Here is a 19727-nt window from a genome sequence, read left to right as displayed (position 1 = left end):
CATCCCAGAGCAGCAGGCGGCATAACTTAACGGCGCCAACAGCTCCTTAAGCACGCATTTGTTCCAAAAATGACCACAGGACCCACAGATGAAGCGGACGCGACACTAAACACCTATGTACAGCCCCGAGCGGACCGTGTACAACTGTCAAGCGAACGAAATAAAGGAAAAGAACATCACAGACGCAAGGGCGCCGGCACGCGGGGAAGTTATAAAGCCTAGAAATCGTGCTTGCCTCGAAAGAAAAGTTGAAAACCGACCGGCGAGGCGAGACACCAGAAAGCCGGCAGTATGGAGGAAAGGTTAAGCTGCCGAAAATCGCTCCCGCAATGGGAGAAAAAGTATTTCCGGAAAGAGTCGTCGCCGCCGCCAGAAGAGCGAAGAATCAATTACGTCGCCGACCCCGGAAGTGTCAACAGAGTGAGCGCGGGCCACCCCGCGGGAGGCAATCTACAGTGCTTTTTTTTTTACCTGTTTTTCTTGCTTTTTTTTACTTGCTTTTCCATCTGCCGGCTGTGTTTCCCCGACGCGGATAACAAGAACACTATACTTCTTTTTATCGCGGACCATAATAGAACCCGAGGTCTGATAAACTCGTGCAAAAGCGACACGGCTCTGCGACCAGTCATTAATGCGGAATGAAACTGTCCCTGCCTTAATTCGTTGGTTGACCGGTCTGTTGTTGTTGTTGTATCATCGAAATCTTTCCTTTGTGACAGGCCCTGGCGTTTTGTTCGCTTTTCATTAGATTTGATTGATTAGATTTTGATATTTTCATGTCATTAGATTTGACGTGTACTTAAATATAGGTTGCTGAGGTGGAGCTCGGGTGAGCCGGTGATTCATGATAGAAAAAGGACAGCACACAAAAAGACGCAACATGCGTGTGCGCGCAATTCTTTTGGGTTAAGTTTATTCGCGATCTTCCTTATCGATTAGATTTACGAGTCCGTTGATGAACTTCATGTATAGAGTCAAAACTAATTCCCGAGCCTTTACGGCGTCCCTCGTAGCCAGCTATTTCAATCAATCAATCAATCAATCAATCAATCAATCAATCAATCAATCAATCAATCAATCAATCAATCAATCAATCAATCAATCAAATTAGAGCACGCATAAATCAACGGCAATCACTGGATGCCACCGGAAGGTTTGTAACTCTCACAAGCATCCCATTTTTCTCCCAGATATCAATACATAAATTTCTATGCCAATATTTTGGGATATCCCAATGTGCCGCGCTGCCGCAGCTGATAAGAAGTAAACGCGGTGAGAATGACAACATAGCACAGGAAGGTTCTTACAAGCTCAGCGCCCTTTAGGCAACCCAAATAGAGGAATGATTTGCTAATTATGCTGTGAAACTAGTGAAACAGACCTCTCGTACATGCCATAAAATGATAGAAAGAGTGTGTTCGGAGAGTAGCTGCCACAGAAACCCTGGCCGCGCCGATGAATTAAGAAATCACTTGCAGAAAACACATGTTTTGTGCTCTTAGACCAGTTTAGGGTAGCGACTCTGCGATGTGCTTTTGCTCGAAATTAGTACCTTCAACGTTGCAGCTTCGGTAATACAGAATTCTATTTCGTTTCTGCAACTAAATTGTCTCTTTGTCCTTCGTAATCAACACTGCATGCTGCCAAATGGCACCGTTCGCCCCGAATCCAAACACATACCAGGACGAAAAATGAAAAATAGAGAACGAACAATAGAAGGCGTGCTTGCCCTAAATGGCACTCGACAAAAAAAAAATTCGTGAGCTCCCGCCTCGGGCGCACGCGTAGTGTTCTATTTTGTGCATTGTCATTCTACCGCAGGCTTTTACAATGTCTTACTAACTAACACGGCAGTCAACTCTGTCCACTTAATGCACGTATAAATTAACGGCACTCATTGCCTGCCACCGCAAGGTTTGCGATTCCCATATGCATCCCATTTCTCTCCCAGAAGTGAATAGGCAAAAAGAGAAGAAAAGAAAAAAAAAACCGCAAGAGTAGTTGCTTCGCGTGATCATCTCGTGCGGCTTGACCTTCAGGACCACCGGACGGCGGGCGGCATCTGCGACGCTCCATATATCCGCGTCCAACCAGCAACTATGCTAAAACACCGGGGGCCACGGTGGCATTCTCATCCGTTGCAGAGGCCGATCAATTTACGTAAGCGATGGAAGCGGCCCGCTGGACGGCCGTACGTATAGGAAGCGCGCGCCCTAATATACTGCTGCCCCGCGACGTCCAGGCAGCGTCCGTTCCCCGGGCCGGTCGCACGCTTCACGCCACATTGTGTACGAGCCGCGAGACCGCAACGTTCTTGCGACAAAGCTCGCTGCTCCGGGCCGGCGCACGCAAGGAGGGCTGCGACGGCGCGAGGGAGGGCCGGGTCGATTATGCATCGCTGTGACGCGGCTGCGGTCAATTGTTATGCGCCCCGTCGGCCGCCACTACTCTGTTTCATCTTTTTTTCTTGTCTTTCGGGGGCTTTTCAATCGCAAGGCTGAGGGTGGCATGCAAGGACGCCTCGCGCGTTCCACGCCGAGGCTTGGCCGCGACGCGTACGGCACCCGCTATATGGAGCCTGCTGGTTTCGACACGTGTACCGCGCTTTCATGCATTACGGCGATCTGCATACGGCTGCGTAGGGACGCGAAACATGGGATGCACGGACGGACGGATGGATGGACAGACGGACGGACCGATGGACGCCGGCGCAAGAACGCCAGCTCATGGGAGCATTCGCTCGCAAGAATTGTCGCGAGCTGCGAGTCAGTGACATTAATGTACTCAGAGAGGAACGTTGAGCGACGCGCCGGATCTGGCAGCGCGGGGTTACGTCGACGCAACGCTCATTTCGGACGGTGATATTAGAGAGGAGAGAAAGAGGACCTTATTCGCAGAAAACCTGAGAGGCTGGCCCGAGTTTGTGCGCTCTAAACTGCTAATTGGTCTAGATAGAGCAATTTGTTCAGATAGGCATGTTGGCGTAGTTCTGGACAACATTCATTTGGGCTAGATGGTGCATACCTGAATTAGGAAGGAACAGCGCCAACTAAGACGATCAGAAGTGGGGAGAACGACACTGGACAAGCGCCAACTTCATCTATCTTTATTCATCGAAAAATCAGCAAATATAAGGAAAATCGCAGACATGCGCACAATGACCATAATACATCATCTGCCAAACCGTTCTAGATAGGACATTTCGCTTTTGAAGAGGGTCACGGAAAATCTGTGTCAGTGATACTTCCGTGACCCTCTTCAAAAGCGTAATGTACTATCTAGAACGGTTTGGCAGATGATGTAATATGGTCATTGTGCGGATGTTTGTGATTTTCCTTATATTTGCTGATTTTTCGGTGAATAAAGATAGATGAAGTTGGAGCTTGTCCTGTGTCGTTCTTCCCACTTGTGATCGTCTTAGTTGGCGCTGTTCCTTCCTAATTAATGTTGGCGCACACTCGCCTATGTGGTACTCTCCACCGGAGATGGACGATAGAAGTGCCCGAGAAAAGAAAAGGCTGAATGAAAGTAAACATATATGATAGGTTGAGGCAAAGCACAACACGAGGACAACAGAAGGGAACGAAGACAGCGCAGCGTCTTCGTTACCTTCTGTTGTCCTCGTGTTTTTTTTTCTTTGCGCTTTGCCTCAAGTTATGCAATACCAATTAGCCCACCAGTCTGTTGTGTTGAATGCGTGAGAGTGTATACGAATTATCATTTCGATTCATCATTTCGACTGTGAGAATTTTAAGTTATGCGCGCCTTGAATCCAAGTACGTTTCGAGTTCTCGATGCCCTTTGATAAAATTATCTGTACTAGCGACCAGAACACGACCTGAACCTCAAATAAATATCGCAAGAAATGGTCTCCAGCAGAAAACATCGTCACGGAGAGCAGAGAAAAAAGCACACTCTGATATGTTGAAGGAGCACGTCAGCCATAGGTGACTTCATGCGCATTAATTCTTTCAGAAGACGAATTTGCCACCACTATTCTGACGTTATCATCTTCGCTACTCGCTTGGCCGTCAGTGTTACCTGCTGGAAACCTTCGCTTGCGACGTGCATCCAACGAGCTCAGGCAAATAATGTTATGAATACGGCCGAACTCACCCAATTCATCGTACTTATATGAACTCAATATTACACTTATAGTTTTGACGTCAACGTCCGTTACCGTGATTGGCTTCTGGACCTTCCGGTTCCTGTAGTTCCACTTGATGCTGATGTTTTAGTTCTGATATGTTCGGAACAAGGTTTTACTGTACAGCATGATAATTTAGGCAGATACCGAAAAATGATTTAGTGACATTCCTCTAATCAGTTTGTTCATATTTAACTTAAACGGCCCTAGAGAGCCATTGCAATATTTCGTCGAAATACCCGGTTCCATATTCTTTCATCGACAATTTGTCCTAGTTTCAAAAACAAGAAATATCGCTGGCAGCTTAATAAAGAGGACGATTCAGTATATAGCAGTACACCTTGAGCTTACAGTGAAATTTTGTAAGAGGTCCAATTCATCAAATTTCATTAAGTGACGCTACCAAGGATGGTTGCAGCATATAGTTCGAAAAGAAAAAAAAAACAAGAACGAAAGACGTTTGTAAGCGTCTGAAAATAATTGGAAGATAATAGATGCCAGACTTCACTCAATATGATAAAATTCCCTATAAGGCAGTACCAAAAATCGTTGGTGCTGATGCCATATCTATCTTACATGTGTTAAGCCTACGTACAACTGCACGTATTCATATTGCCCAAGCAAGGAAAGAGAGAATTCTACAACACGAGGATATTTTCACGATAAGAGTTCCTTTTATTCCGACACATGACGCATTTGGTTATCGTGGCACTTAGCTGAAGTCATTTGACATCTGTCGCCTACCGCAAAAACCCTGCTGCTATTTTTCTGTAGTTGTTTTACAGATATGGATAAATAATCAAGAGCAAGGCGGCGACGAGTTGGGAACGTGAGCATCAAGCCAGCGAGACACAAATAACGTGACACGAAGCTGTACGATACACCACAGGGATCCAATATATATGCACGAACGTGATTGTGTGTTGAAGCAAACGTAACCCAGTACTTTATCACTGACGTCGGATCACTTCCGACGCCACGAGCTCATGAACCCTCTTGACAACACGTGACCCATTGAATCGCTACTCTACTATACGCGCTCCATTATTCTGGCGGGTGAGTATTCCTTTCCTAACAACCCAGAGGTTAGGATGGCAGCCCATCAAAAATACACCCCATATTCTCCATATTTAATAACATTACGTGATCACTTGAGATGCTGTAAAAAAACCCGCTAGGATTAAATTTAAATCCTCGGGATTATGGGATATGGAGTTAAGGTCCAAATGGCTTCATTTATTAGGACACGCGAATACCACGAGGACGTTAAATGACTTACCAAACATGCAAGAACCTTTGTCAAGGCAGACGAAGTCTATATGCTTTTGAGAACAGCTGCAGCTATCGATCTGTTCCAAAATGAAAGTGCAGCTCACCGCAACCACAGCAGGATAAGGTGTGGGGTCATGAAGCGGCGCTCCGGTAGGGGGCAGCGGAGTGATATCACAATATGGATGCCTTTATAAGCTCTGTAGTTTCCGCAGCATCAGAGGGTGTGTCAGCACACTGAAATCAACGGGACTTCCCGCAATTTCTTCACGCGGTTGTGACTGCTTGCCCCACGTTAAGGTAGCCTGAGCTGTAGTACCTTTCGGGTGCTTGTGCCCAATTATAGCGCGTAAACTCAATTGGGAGGCACGAAAGCTCCCGAAAGGTGAGTCAGCGAACAAGCGAGCGCTGTTCAAAGCCCTACACAAGGAAGGAGCTGCCAGCATAGAGTTCGTCCATAGGGCGTGCCAGGGCAGCAGCATTGCCGCTGAGCTCCTCGTTCTTCTTATCAAGGTTGATGTGGGCTGCACTTATTTTGGAAGACAGATGAAGAAACAAAAAATGGTGAAATAAGGCATGGCAGGAGTGGAGGGCTGTGAGAAGGAGTTGGTTTCCTCGGGGCAGTGTTGGTAACTTAGCGGAAGACGTCGCTTAACTAAGCGAATTTACAGTCACCTTAGCGAGAACATTGCTTTCTAGAGTACTAATGGCTTTATTTTTAGTGACGTAAATAGACAGTAATTTGCGCTGGTAAACTCCCTCAAGGGACTTCCGTTGAACTTAATGCTTTGCCCTCATTTTAGCATGAGGGGGTGATGCGGCTTCCATTTGTCGCTACTTCTAAAGGCATACCGAAGAGTGCATTAATGAGTCACGGGGTGCATAACAGCTGATTCGATAAGCAAAGCGCAGTTTTTCAGATTTGACACCATTTTATAAATTTACAGCGTTAACTGTTCTCGGATCCCGACTCTTCAATCGCTGCCGAAGTAGGTAATTTAGAGCGTTAGCTTTAAAAGTAACGACAAGAAAGAAGTTCAGGAACAACTGGAATAAAAGAAAGACAAAATTTCCAGGAAGTCTTAACCATCACCACCATCACATAGCGAATTCTCGCTAAAGATGGAGTGATCCGGGCAACGACTGGCGACTTTATCAAAAAAAGTTACCAAAGCTGCCGCGGCGAGCATGTGCGTGTGCGTGCGTGTGTGTGTGTGTGTGTGTGTGTGTGTGTGCGTGCGTGTGCGTGCGTGTGCGCGTGTGTGCGCGCGCGTGTGTGCGCGCGTGTGTATGTGTGTGTGTGTGTGTGTGTGTGTGTGTGTGTGTGTGTGTGTGTGTGTGTGTGTGTGTGTGTGTGTGTGTGTGTGTGTGTGCGTGCGTGTGTGTGTGTGTGTGCGTGCGTGTGCGTGCGTGTGCGTGCGTGTGCGTGTGCGTGTGTGTGACGCTGCTTGTGGGAGATAGGCAGTCGTATAGGGGTGTTTACCGTCGAGCTGCAGCTTGGGTCGGCGCACTCACCGGTGCCGCAGGTGCCGTGGTTGACGGAGGTGCCGCACGTGCTGCTCGTGGGCGCCTTCTTGTAGGTGGCGCTGTTCATGGTCAGCTTGCGCACGTTCTTGTCCGGGTGGCAGAGGATGATGTAGATCTTGGGTGAGAACAGGCAGAACAGCGCCACGTACGCGCTCAGCGAGATGGAAACGCAGAGCGTCGTTATCTGAATCTGCGACAGTCAGAGAGAGAGAGAGAACGAGAGAGAAGGCAGATTAATGCGTGTGGCGAGCGAACCGTTTACTTCTCGTAGCATCGACTAAACAAACCCGACGGCAAGTTCTTTCCCTCCAGAGCTACGACAGACAAGCACGACCAATCCTTGAACAAATGACTTCTAAAATGCGCAGGGTTGAGGTTACGTCATATGATGAAAACAAACAAACAAACAAACAAACAAACAAACAAACAAACAAACAAACAAACAAACGAACGAACTTGGTGTCCTCCAAGAAGTAGCAGGAAATTGCCGAGGAAACCTTAATTGGAAAGGAATGCTCCTGCTTAGCTCTCTTGTACGGTATTGCGCTATCAATGTCAGCAAGGATACGACACAAAGACCAGATCTTTTACTAATACTTGTCGGGCCAATGCAGTTCAGACCAGCCGATTTCTTTATTAAAATGTCGCAGGAATTTTTCAACTATACTAGTTTTATTAGTTGTTCCCTTTACGAGGAGGATATAAAGACAGAAGGCAGGGATGTTAACCAGAAATACGTCCGAAATGCTACCCTACCCTTGTGGACGGAAAAGAGGGAATAGAAAGATAACATAGAGAGAGGAAGGGGAGAGGGAGGAAAGCCGCGGTGAGCTCGCGCAAGCACGCGGAGGGCCTGAGCGAATTAAAGGCGTTCACATAGGCCAGTCGCGCTCAAGAAAAACAAAAGTGCCTTCACAGCTTTGTGGGCTGACGAGCGATGAAGACCTTCGTTTCCTTTAAAAAGTACAACACAGTGCACCGTAACCGCAAATGTTTACGGGACGCAGTATCTGCCAAGAAGCTGAATTCTCGCGAAGCGTGGTCACACAGCCTCGAAATAAATGTTCCATCATGTAGTAGCCTTCGCTAACTACACAGTGATTCATTAAATACGAAGTGTCATGACTTAAAAGTGCAGGAATTCACATTTGAAATGGAAACCGCATCCCGTAAACTTTTGTTCTTGACTGTACATGCTCCTGCACCGCGTATTCCGGAATTACACAGTTGTGCTCTACCTTGAGCGCAATAGCACATCGTACAGATGCCGCTCAGTTGAAACATTGCCGTCAAGCATAGTGCCGGCTTCCTCAATTTAATATTCGATGCAATTTAATATTCACGTTTACTTCTATTCTAACTCTCGAAATTCAAGGAGGCCAGAGGCTCCGCAGCAGCACGGCTATATACAGGTGGCCGAAAACACGCACAGCGGTCGCCAGAAATGCAATGCCTTTACAACCGTTCACAGTACTACCCCCCCCCCCCCCCTCCACTCCCCGCACTCTTAACAACCCGCTCGTGCCGATCAACGCTATACACATTCAAGCGGTGAGCGAGCTAGGCCGGCTTTGAGAGCCAACAAAAGAGCGTTGTTTGGCGCTTGCACGTAATTAGAGAAGACGAGCTGACGAAATGTACGAATACGCTGCGTGCGCCGTCGAGATAGACGACGCACTCTAAAAATTTTAACACCCTTAAGGGTGTAAATGGCTTGTCCCATGGGTGACACCCTTTTTGGGTGTATTGCTACACCCCAAGCAAAGGGCGCACATTAACACCCCACAAAAGAAGGGGTGTTAATATGACGTCACCTCACCTATGGGTGTAAAGCAAACAACACCCTTTCTATATGGGGTGTAACACAGACAACCACCCATTCAATATGGGTGTAGCATGTGACAACACCCTTCCAAAAGGGTGTTATCCCTGCAAGTATTTTAGCGTTCACTACAGCCATGTAGTTAATGGGCAGACTAGCTGTTGTGAATGCTGCCTAGCCTTAGCTATGGTACTACCTTGTTCAGTATGAGCCAGAATCTGTGAGGCGTCGTCATATTGCGCTTCTGGTCCGTCATGTGGTAGCATAACGTGCGGCCCTTTCAGGAAAACAATTTAAGGTTTCGCCATTGCAGCAAGGCACACACGCCATGCTTTCGTAATCGTCCTCTGCAGTGATAGTACACTGCCGGCAGGATGCAGAGCGCAATAACAATGCGCGCTGCACTAAGGACACAGGATCTCCCGCACCTTGGTGCACCAGTACTTATAACTCCGTGGAAACAGCACACAGCCAAAAGCATAGTTACATGCATTTCAGAAATGATTAAAAACCTCCTTTTCTTGGTCAAAAATTTTCGCAACACCAGCTCGACCAGGAGGGAAAGACACCACAGCTCGCTGCTGTAGCTCATATTGAATGCAATAGAGCGCAAGCAATGCATGTATTGGCGACGGTAACAAGTGCAGTACTACAGAAGCATACGTTTGCCTGTCAAGCAGTTTTTTGCCGTTTTAAGCACATATTTTATACCTCTATTCATCAAAGTTGTCATTTATCTCCACGGGATGCTTCTACTAGTACCTTCACATATATGACTTAAAGGTAGCACTGAAAGCCCAAGAACAAAGTGCTTCCACGTCGAATAATCTTTCAGCATTTACGAACAAAACAGCATGTGTAGCTGTGCATGCTGTTCAATATGTAAGCATGCACTATTTTCTGAAATATACGTATGCTCCATTTACTGACAGTGACCTGCTTATACCCAATAACTTAGTGTATTTTTCACCATGTGCTTGCATTGAATATTCTACAGGCATTGTAAGTTAAGCTACCAGAATAACAATCAGCTAGTCTAAGGTTACCTAATTGAACAAAATCATTGTAAAATTTGTGACGAAATGTCAGAAATATTTATTTCATTCAAGAGAAATGGTTACATAATAATGTTTGCACATTTTAAAAGTAAAAAGGAAGGTGAGTAAAACCATACCAATATAAAGACATAAGCACCGAATAATGGCACAGGCTTGCTCAATTAAATTTTAAGCAGAACAGTTTTTTTAAATAACCTCACTACGAACTATCACATGTTTTCATTTGAAAAGCACTGCATCTTATTATAAAGCACAAAAATAACCGGTCACATAAGTAAGAACAAGTCTGAGTGTGTCTTTAACACAAGGATAAAAAGCTGGGCAAGTTGGTACAGTAACCTGATCTTGGATTGTAGCGCGAAGTGACACGGACACAGACTAGAAGCAGACAGGATGAGTGCTCTCAACTAAATTTTTATTGAAACGAAGAATATATATATATATATATATATATATATATATATATATATATATATATATATATGTGTGTGTGTGTGTGTGTGTGTGACTGCAAAAAACCGCAGCACATGTAAATGAATATTGAATACATAGTAGTAACATGAAGACGACAAACAAAAGCTATCAGCCATCAACTGCGTGGCAAATCTGAGTGCGAGCTATTGTCTTATCAAGTATACCTGTAGGCATTGCGACCAATGTGCTCCCAAGATGTATGAGGCATTAGTCATTGCAGAGTTGTAAGGACATGACAATCCTAGGATGATTATGTTCTTGAGGCTTTTTTCCCCACTTTCCATATTTTGAAACATGTATACTTTAGTCTTGAAAACAAAAATGCTACAACTGGCGTGTGATAAGTTTTGCATCTTATTTCCTAGCAGCTCAGTGAAAAGAGCCACGAGGACAAGTTTAAATGCTGTTACCTCATCAGACATTCAAATTTCTTAAACACAAACAAAACCAGATAGGCATTAGAGTGAGCATCACTTAAATACATTACACTGGTTTAAAGTTATTGCACCACTTTGGGCCAGGTAAAAACGTTAGAAACATCAAAAATGTTAAGATTCTACGGCCAACCATGAAAACTAAATAAAAAAAATCATTAAGCTGTCTTAAACGGGTACAGGAGCTTTACAACTGGCCATCCTGGTGATGGACACACAGATAGATGAGCAGCCATTCCACTGAGATGAGAATGTTGAGGGCTTCGCATGGAAGTCTGTGAGACACTGCAGAGTAGTTCTTGGTCCACATGAAGGAGGTTGCTTGCATACACGTCTGGGCCACCATACTGAATGCAGTGTTACCGGAACCTTTTCCCCCTGCATTGTGGTAAAAAAGCATGGTTAAGTTTATACGATATTTAATATGCAAAGAAAGAGGTGAGGCATGCAGACAGGACACGAGAGTAGAGAAGTGAACACGAACGCGAAAAACATGAAAATTTTCATTAAATTCTTTTATTAGATAAAATTTTTATACTGTAAGTCATTCATTATGAGGGTTCATAACCGCAACACATTTATTATATAAGCAGGTAGAATTATCAGCTTGGTCAGTTTGTACAAGCTCGTTTGAGGCAAGAAATCGAGTTTCACAAACACAACCTCAACATTCTTGATTGAAAAAGGAACACCTTAGATGACATGCAGTCCTGTGAGTGGGAATTGCACAGTTCAAGAAAAAAAATTAGAACTCGCAGACCGATCCTGAAAAAGGAATAAGCACGTGCTACTGCAAAAAGCGAATTAATTGGTAGGTTTTAGTAGCACAAGGGCATCTTTGGCCAATGAGCGCCAAGTCTATATTGCAAAAGATAAAGTTAGTGCATCTTTACAAAGCAAATATATAAAGATGACTAATGCCTCTCTGCACTAGTTGCTTTGCTCTAGCGTGAAGTCATTTTAATGCATGCACACGTACGTACACATGCTACACCCAAGTGTAACAGCTGCAGAATTAAAATTGGGCAGCAACAAAGTCGCAACCTTTAACCATTGATCACAAGCTGTACTAGTGACTGGAGGTAGTACCAATATCGCCAATGACTAGTTGCACTCTTTCTGCCCGACGTTATGCTGCTCTTGTTGTCAAAGATGAGTTACAGTCGGCATTGAGGGAAAGCTGCCCTCAAGAGCAGCTCTTATTTTTGTGTTATTTCTAACCAGAGACCAATGAAGTAATATATTTTTAGAAAGAGAATGACACCGAAAATTGAGTACGTAAAACATTTGGTACATTTTCCGGAATTAACTTGGGGGTTAACAGCTAAAGCGGCAATCCAGACACTAGAACATGTTTTGACATGTTTGCTACCAGTGAATGCTGGAAAATATGTTGGCATTCTGTAGTTTTGTCCAACAATGCAAAAGGGATTCTTAATAACTGAGGAAATAAATGGAAAAGTATCATGAAGTATATTTCGTGAATGTAATGCAGAATCACTCAACTTTTGTTGCTATATAATCTCCACTTGATTAACCTGCACTTTCTGAACTAGTTCAGGAGGTACTGCATTTCACTACTCATTCCACCAGTTCAACGTGGTAGCAACTGCACGTTGTGATTTGTTTTACTTAGTGCACGCTATGTACATGGCGAGTTCACAGCATTCCCTGCACTCGGCCGAAAGGTAGTGCATGTTTACGCAGCAGGTGTGGTGCCGCTTCTGCACGAGCGAGGCGCAGAAATCAGAGTTTCATACAATAATTACTAGAGGGAACTCTGACGTTAGTGTCCACAGGAGATCAAACAAGAACGGCTGTACCAGCATGGAAATTATGGGAAGTACATGGATTTGCCTAAACTTCGTCTGTTTGGCTTCAAACGGCTTTGTGACTTTGTATTCTAGTCATTTTCAACAATATACTGTGTAATAAATAAATAAACATTAAAATCGTCCGACGACAGGATTCAAACACAGGAACTCTAGAACAGAAGTTTGATATTGAAACCATTAAGCGACGGAGGCATGTAACGACAAGCGAGTGCAACGCCCTGATGAATTTATCGCGGGCATACTAGTGCCTTGAAACGCTTGGTGCCCTTCGATTTGGCTACCTGGACAAGCTCAATCGTTGCAATTAATAGCAATTGTGAGTGTTGGCGGCGTCTTCTGCACTTCGAAGAGTATAGACTGCGCTTAAATTTACGACAATAAGATTTATATAGCGTATAATATACGAAGCCACAAGAACGTCTGAATTCACAAGCACGAATATCAGACAAATCCATGTGCTTCCCATCATTCCCATTGTGGTACGACTCCAGCACCAGAGTTCCCTCTAGTAATTACTGTAAGAAACTATGGCAGAAACAGGAGTCATAAACTAAGTTTTGCTGTCCCATAAATCTTACTGGTCATTAACTCCAAGTTTTAGTGCAGTCACATGTCTAGTAGGCAATTGTGGTATTTTGCATAAACATTGCAAAGCCAACTGCGATGAATATTCACTATGGTAAATTGTTTATGATCGAGTAGCATAGACTACTGAAGCAATCTCTGGAAGGCAAGTTAAGTAATTTTCTTATTAGCAGCCTTTAAACAGCATTCGAGCATATGACACATGCACCTCAGATATGCAGATAATGTTTCCTTGACTCAGCAAGAAGCGATGCTTCATGTTCCACGAGGCTACTTCTATCAAAGCAGTATTGGTGCTCTCTAAAAACAATGCCAATGCAGATGATCCAAATATTTTTCAGGGGCAACATTTATGCCTGAAATCATGCTAGATTAGTTTTTTTAAACACATGCTCAGACCATGTTAAAAGTGCTTCTTAAAGTCCTCCTATTTATTAGACTAGTCATATATCTGTACACAAAGGCTACTAATTAGGTCCCATGCTATATCATCATCTTAACAAAAACTTCAATTAGTAATACACATGCTGTGATAAGATTTGAGACCACATTGAGATGCTGAACAAGGTGAATTCATTATTTTTTAAATGAAGCTCCTGTTCTTCCAAACGAGAAGAAAGGATACTGAGGGTCAAAATTTTTCTGAATCACAGCTGGAAGATGCCAGGGTAGGCACGTGGAAACTTACTTGTAATTTTCTATTTAAATGTGCGAATGATAAAGGGAAAGGAAAATGGTAAAAAAAAACCAGGCATGGGAGGAGAACGAACCTACAGCCTTTGCATTAGGCATGCGATGCACTAAGCACTGTACCACCGAGGCAGCATTCAACCGTCCACAATGGCCCCTCAGATTGTCGACGCTCGAACACGGCCGTAGTACCACAGTGGTTAGTATATCACATGCGTAATGTGAAGGTTATGGGTCCGTTCCCCACAAACAGGTGGATATCTTTTAATCCACTTTCACTTACCTAGAATTTATCATTTCTATACTTCATATAAAAAACTTAAAACATGTTCCTGTATGCTTTCCTTGGCCTCATTATCTGCTGGCTTCTTCCAGTTCTGTTACTTCCAACACTTATACATATTCTAATCTGGTAAGCAAACAGTTTTGCATGATGCTGGAATGCAATATAAAACATTATTGCAGGGCCGTGTTATGTAGGATGCCTTACATTGCCCAGGCAAGGTGTATTAATGTCCATATGAAAAAAAAACAATTCCCACTCTAGGCAGAAATGCTGTGTACTGCTGTGTGCAACAGGTTTTAACGAAAACAACTTGTTCAGAAATAAAGCCACCAAACAACGAGGAAATATGAAAACTAGATGAATATTTGTGCAGTTGCATGTTACAAAATTAGCACAGCAACAGATGAAGACATAATGAAGGAAGCACCAAGATGGTTTATTTTGGAAAACACGAGGCAATATACTTGAAAGATGCATATTAGCTTACACGTGGAGAAATATTGTTTATGTAGCAGCTAAACTACGCACAGGCCTAGAGCACACTGATACAAGGTGTCGAGCATGTAAATCTTATCATGCCCTTAAGTCAAAGAAACATGGCTGTTTCTCATGATTCGCTAGACATGGCTGGCTCACACAACTTAGCCACTTCTATATATGCCTTGTAATTACCAGGTGGTCTGTATGACATGCGCAAGCTTTAAATATGTATAAGTGCCACGTAGCTAGACAGCACCAAGGTAATGTCGTTTGCCATCGTTTTGAGGAAGTGAAACCACTTCTTGCATTTTTCGTAATTAGGTAATTAGTTATTAACAATTATTTAACTGATCAAATATTTTATTCAAAGCAAAAGTGTCAGTGCGAAAATTGTAGAGCATCCTGAAAAATTCCCAATCCAGCTTTCTACTGCTCAGTAGGTGCAACAAATTTTTTTTTCAAGCTTGAAAGAAGCCAGTGAACACATGCATGAAGTACCGTGCAACTAACCGCTTGTGCACCTGAACACCATTTGGCTCTTCCTTTCATGCTTGAAAAAAACTTTTTGAAAAGAATATTTTAGGAATTGATTATTTATTATTGACTATGTATTAGGCAAAATCCATCAAATAGTGTGACTGCCACTTCCATTTTCGGCGACATGAATTGACTCCATTTGCATGTCCAAATCCAGCTATACATGGTGTGTGTTTTGAGCTGGTTCTGTAATTTAAACTGGTTTTGACTAATTGAAGCTTCGCACCCTAATAATGGAATCAGCCTAAAAAGAAATTGGTACATAAACAGTCGCTGTCAGTATTGCATACTCCTTTAACTTAGTGCAAAGTGCTTGTGAGCCAAGAAGTCGGTAGTTCTAAGCAGTATTTCTCATTTTGACCTGGTGTTATAGCCCACTTACTATGATGCCATGCTGCTCAGTCATGCTGGTCCCAGCTTCAATCTAGGCCATGGCAGCTGCCCTCCAATTAGGGTAAAATGCAATAACGCTTATGCACTTAGATTCAGGTGTACATAAAAGAAGCCAGGTTACCAAAACTTTAGGTTTTGGGATGTAAAAGCCCATAATTTAATTTGAAAATCTAAAAGTGCTTTATTAGGAGCAGGGGCATCATTTTGAGCTTTTACTGCACTGCCATGGCACCAAGAAGCTCCAAGTAAGTAAAAACAATTTCTTAGACAATGTACATATCTTGCAAACATTTACAAACACTTCTCTGCATGCACCTCTGTTGCTGTTATATTTAGATCCGTATGCCAAGGCGGGTTATGATGTTAGAACATGTTTCAAACTTTTTTTTTACCGCTTTAAAGTTGTTGGTTATTTTGCATCTCACTGCGTGTCGAACGCACATTTCAGTGCATCAATTTCTTCAGAAAGTGCACTCCTCTTTATCTATTTGTGCATGCAAAAATGGTTCAGAAGAACTGCTTTCTGAAGCTCTGTATAACAAGCAAAAAACAATTCTATGTAGGCTGCACAAAGAGAAAGGATTGGTTTGTAAATATGTTATTTAGTTCTTAAAAAAGGAGGCAGCTGTCAGTGTTCTGTTCCAAAGTAAAAATTGCCCCTACCTGGCTCTGCTTCATTTTCCGATGTTGATGGTCCATTGGGGGCACTCAACTGATAGGCTGAACTTTGGCGATGTCGGGTGTGCTGTCACCAGGCCCAAGGTCGATCGACATCCTCACCAAAAGTCGAGTCCAAACGCTATAAAAGAAATATCTAATCATTTTGCTGTCAGTTTTGTCATCTTGCGTGTTTCACACACTGCCGTCAGTGAAATATTTCGTCACTTGGATACTGAAAGAAATTCAAGCATTTTCTGGCAGCCAAGCTGATGATGATGATGTGTGGTAGTTTATGGCGCAAGGGCCAGGTTTGGCCAAAGAGCACCATGACAACTGGTAATGTTGATGTATTATGGAAGATGTGACTTGGCTGTAAACTCGCCTAAAATTGTCGCTGTAAAGTGCGTAAAATCTATGTGCTATAAAATTATGGCGATGACTAATGACGAATAATATGAACATTAAAATCCATCGTGGAAGAATGATGCAAAATAGAAAATATATAGGATGGTAAAATTACTTGGAGCACTGCTGCCTCGCCAGAGCCCTTGAAACACAAGGGCCTAGAGGCATGTGCTATACGAAAGAGCTATCACAGCGGCATCCTCTGAAGAGAGGGCGGCAGCCAAGCTCAATACACAGTCAATGGAGAACATTAAAAAACAAATGCAGTTGTCACATTAGATTGATCAAGTACAGCAGAAATGGAAAATAAATCAGTGATACTGTGCCTGTTGGCTTTGAATGCAAGAAACGTAAAAACAGGAACTTGCAGCCACGCCACTTTGCATTTCCCGCGTTTGCTACACCTCACATGTTTGGCATCGTCCGGTACTCGGGGATAGTACCCGCTTAAGAGCAAAATGAACGAGCGTCGGCATAAATTAACAGGATACTTAACCGGGCAATATTGGCGCATAAAACAACTCACGTAGCGAAGCTACTGTCAATTACCCGATGACGCATCTGCGGGTGGTGCGGTGTGGGCGAACAATTCAATAAGAAATGAGAGTTTCACTTGTTTCACGCCTACTAAGCTAAGACAGAATGTGAGTTTCTTACTAAACTATACTGGATATTTACGCTCCAAATAAAACGCTGGAAATTTTGTTACGTCACATTGCATACATATAAGTGAGGAAATTGCTTTTAGTGTGTTCTGGCCAGAGGGCATGTAGCAGCAACCACTCTCATGCAACAAAAAGCATTAAACTGGTACTCGCGGCACGGAAAACAAACACATCCAGCGCCAACGTTACGCCTCTTCGAGTCAGAACTAAGCACGATCAAGCCAGTTTTCTAGCCTTCACAACGCCATGAACACGACCAACATCGAGCGAAACAACTCTCTGCGCTCGAAAATTATTACCGCTTCCATTTACATACCTATCGCAGCCACAAGCAAAAGTCGATGGGCTAGCTGTCCACAAGCCGCAGGTTAGACTGAAAGCAACACATTGCGGTAACGAAAAACAATTTCCACGCTGACTTAGCAGCCGCGGTGTGCTCTAAGTGCCAAAGTTCTCGTTTGCCGCTCGAAATTCACACCATGATGACGGGCACTGCATCTTTCACATGAAATATTTCACGCTTTGCTCCGGAGCTCAATAGGAGTGCGAAACGCATTTGCACGTACCTGAAATCCGCATGCCGGAAACCCGTCGACGCTTTCGAGAACGGGGCGCACAGCCATGCACCCGTACGGCGGCTTGACTTGGACGTGAGGCACTTCTATCAAACATTTCACATGCGACATGTTTCACACCGATTGCGCGAGCACCAGAAAATGACGCAGGCCGCATTGCGACGCCGAGCAGACGTGGAGCCACCGATGCGCTGTGTGCGCGGATTGCAGAGAACAAAACCATACGAAACGTTAGGCGCGAGAAGATGGCGGCTCTTGTTGCAGAGACGAAGCGAAGCAATGACGCGCGAATGAATGTTGCCAACTGTTGGTTCCTCGTTACGCCGGCGGTGGCGGCTTTAGTGGCGTGTGTTGCGGCTGTCTAATTTTGTATTTCTTTTCCCCAAACAGTATAGCTAAGATCAGTTCTTTGTTTGAATTTTAGCTGTGTCGTTTGGCATTGTCTTTGTCTTTTTATGCTATTAGGCGGCCAATTATGGCCTCTCAAGTTCGCGCGCGCCAGCTTCGCGCGCAAATCTCAGAGGCCATAAGACAACTCGTTAGGAGATGCCGTTATGGTCGTTGTTAACGTTTCATCATCCTTTCTTCAACCGAGATAGAAAGGTAGTGTCCCTTTTCCCGGGGTTGGGAGGCGGTGATCAAGACGGCATCGCTCAGCGGGGGAGTAGGTTGGTGTTGGTTCTTATCGCGAAATTCGCAAACCCTGCATTTTTTTTTATAACGTAAGCATTTCTGTATTTCCCCAACAAGAAAAACCATCCGTCCGTCAGTCCGTACAGCACGATATCTTTCAACATAGAACCCGCAGCAGCGAGTGAATTCACCTTCGTGCTAGCTCTCGCTTCAACGCGACCGAAGCGGCGAGAACACTGCGCTCACGAAGCTTTCAGCTTATGCCGCACTATGCGCTTTTCGCAGATCACTTTCAAGATAGGTGTGCGCGCGTGTTTTCAAAGCGAAGTAAACGGTGAGAACACAGCGCGTGAAGTTTTCAGCAGTGGGCACACTCTGTCCACAATGCAGTTCGCTTTCAAGATACGGTTCGCGCGGCCGTGCCACAAGCAGCCGCCGCCGGAGAACGGTTGATGATGGTTCGTCGCGGATGAGGAGGGCTAAAGAGCGATAACGGCTCAAAACGAACGGAACGTCACCAGCGCGCCTGTCCCCGCCACCTGCAGTACTTTGCTTGCGCTGCCGACCAGAGCAGCCCGTGTCGCCGCAGCGCTGGCGCTTATACTTGTCGGATCAAGTCTCATAACATTGATAACGACATGGACTGCGTGTAGATGAGGAAGAGTCACAATGCTTACGCACACTTAGACAAATCCGAGAGGAGTTCATGGGTGATTTTTTTACCGGAAATGTACAGTCAGCGGTGGGACCCAGAGTTGACAATGCCTGTAAGAGGGGTGCCAAGCTTTTTTTCTTTTGTGAGAGTCTTGCCCAACTCCCAAAGATCTGCTCAAGCTAAGACTTTCTGATGGCTGTATGTGTTTTTTTTTATTGTCGCATGCCCTCGAACCACCACGAATCCTACAGTGTAATGGCATTAATGCAGTATTCACGTCCAAAGGGAAATGCAGCCGTTAATTGGGCTGCCTAAGGTTTGCGGCCCGGCGGCAGCTGCCCTCCCGTCCCCCGTTTCCGTTGACAAGTTAGGGGGAGGGGTCTAGAGCAATCTTACACCCCCCTCCCCACAGTGGCGTAACCAGAAAATTTTTTCGTGTGAGGGGGGGGGGGGTCCCAATTGACCGTGGAGGGGGAAGGAGCGGGGCCATTGCCATAGCAGCAAAAATTTTACTTTTAGTGAGCGTTACAAGTGCCCGGTGTGCCCCACTTGGCTACGCCGCTACTAGCGCCCCCCCCCCCCCCCCCCCGCAATCGA

At 44.6% G+C, this 19727-nt stretch overlaps 1 protein-coding gene and 1 long non-coding RNA gene across 10 annotated transcripts in view; both read right to left on the bottom strand.

The window, feature by feature from the left end:
• Positions 1-19727, bottom strand: part of LOC135908347 (metabotropic glutamate receptor-like) — a 348987-nt gene that overhangs the window by 5085 nt on the left and 324175 nt on the right. For 8 of the 9 annotated variants that reach the window (XM_070539030.1, XM_070539033.1, XM_070539029.1 and 5 more), the window contains one exon: positions 6932-7133. In XM_070539030.1, the coding sequence (XP_070395131.1) occupies positions 6932-7133 (202 nt within the window). Of the gene's footprint in view, positions 1-6899; positions 7134-19727 lie in introns of all 9 variants that reach the window. The other variant, XM_070539036.1, reaches the window with a different exon arrangement.
• Positions 10321-18161, bottom strand: LOC139060596 (uncharacterized). Its single transcript, XR_011514954.1, has 3 exons — positions 17834-18161; positions 16201-16336; positions 10321-11109 (listed from the first exon to the last, which is right to left on the bottom strand). It is a non-coding gene; the product is annotated as an uncharacterized lncRNA (long non-coding RNA).

The sequence above is a fragment of the Dermacentor albipictus genome, chromosome 5 (genome assembly GCF_038994185.2).
Source record: "Dermacentor albipictus isolate Rhodes 1998 colony chromosome 5, USDA_Dalb.pri_finalv2, whole genome shotgun sequence".
Lineage (NCBI taxonomy): Eukaryota > Metazoa > Arthropoda > Arachnida > Ixodida > Ixodidae > Dermacentor > Dermacentor albipictus.
Note: the sequence above shows the minus strand (reverse complement) of the source record. Positions and strands in the feature narration are given on the sequence as shown.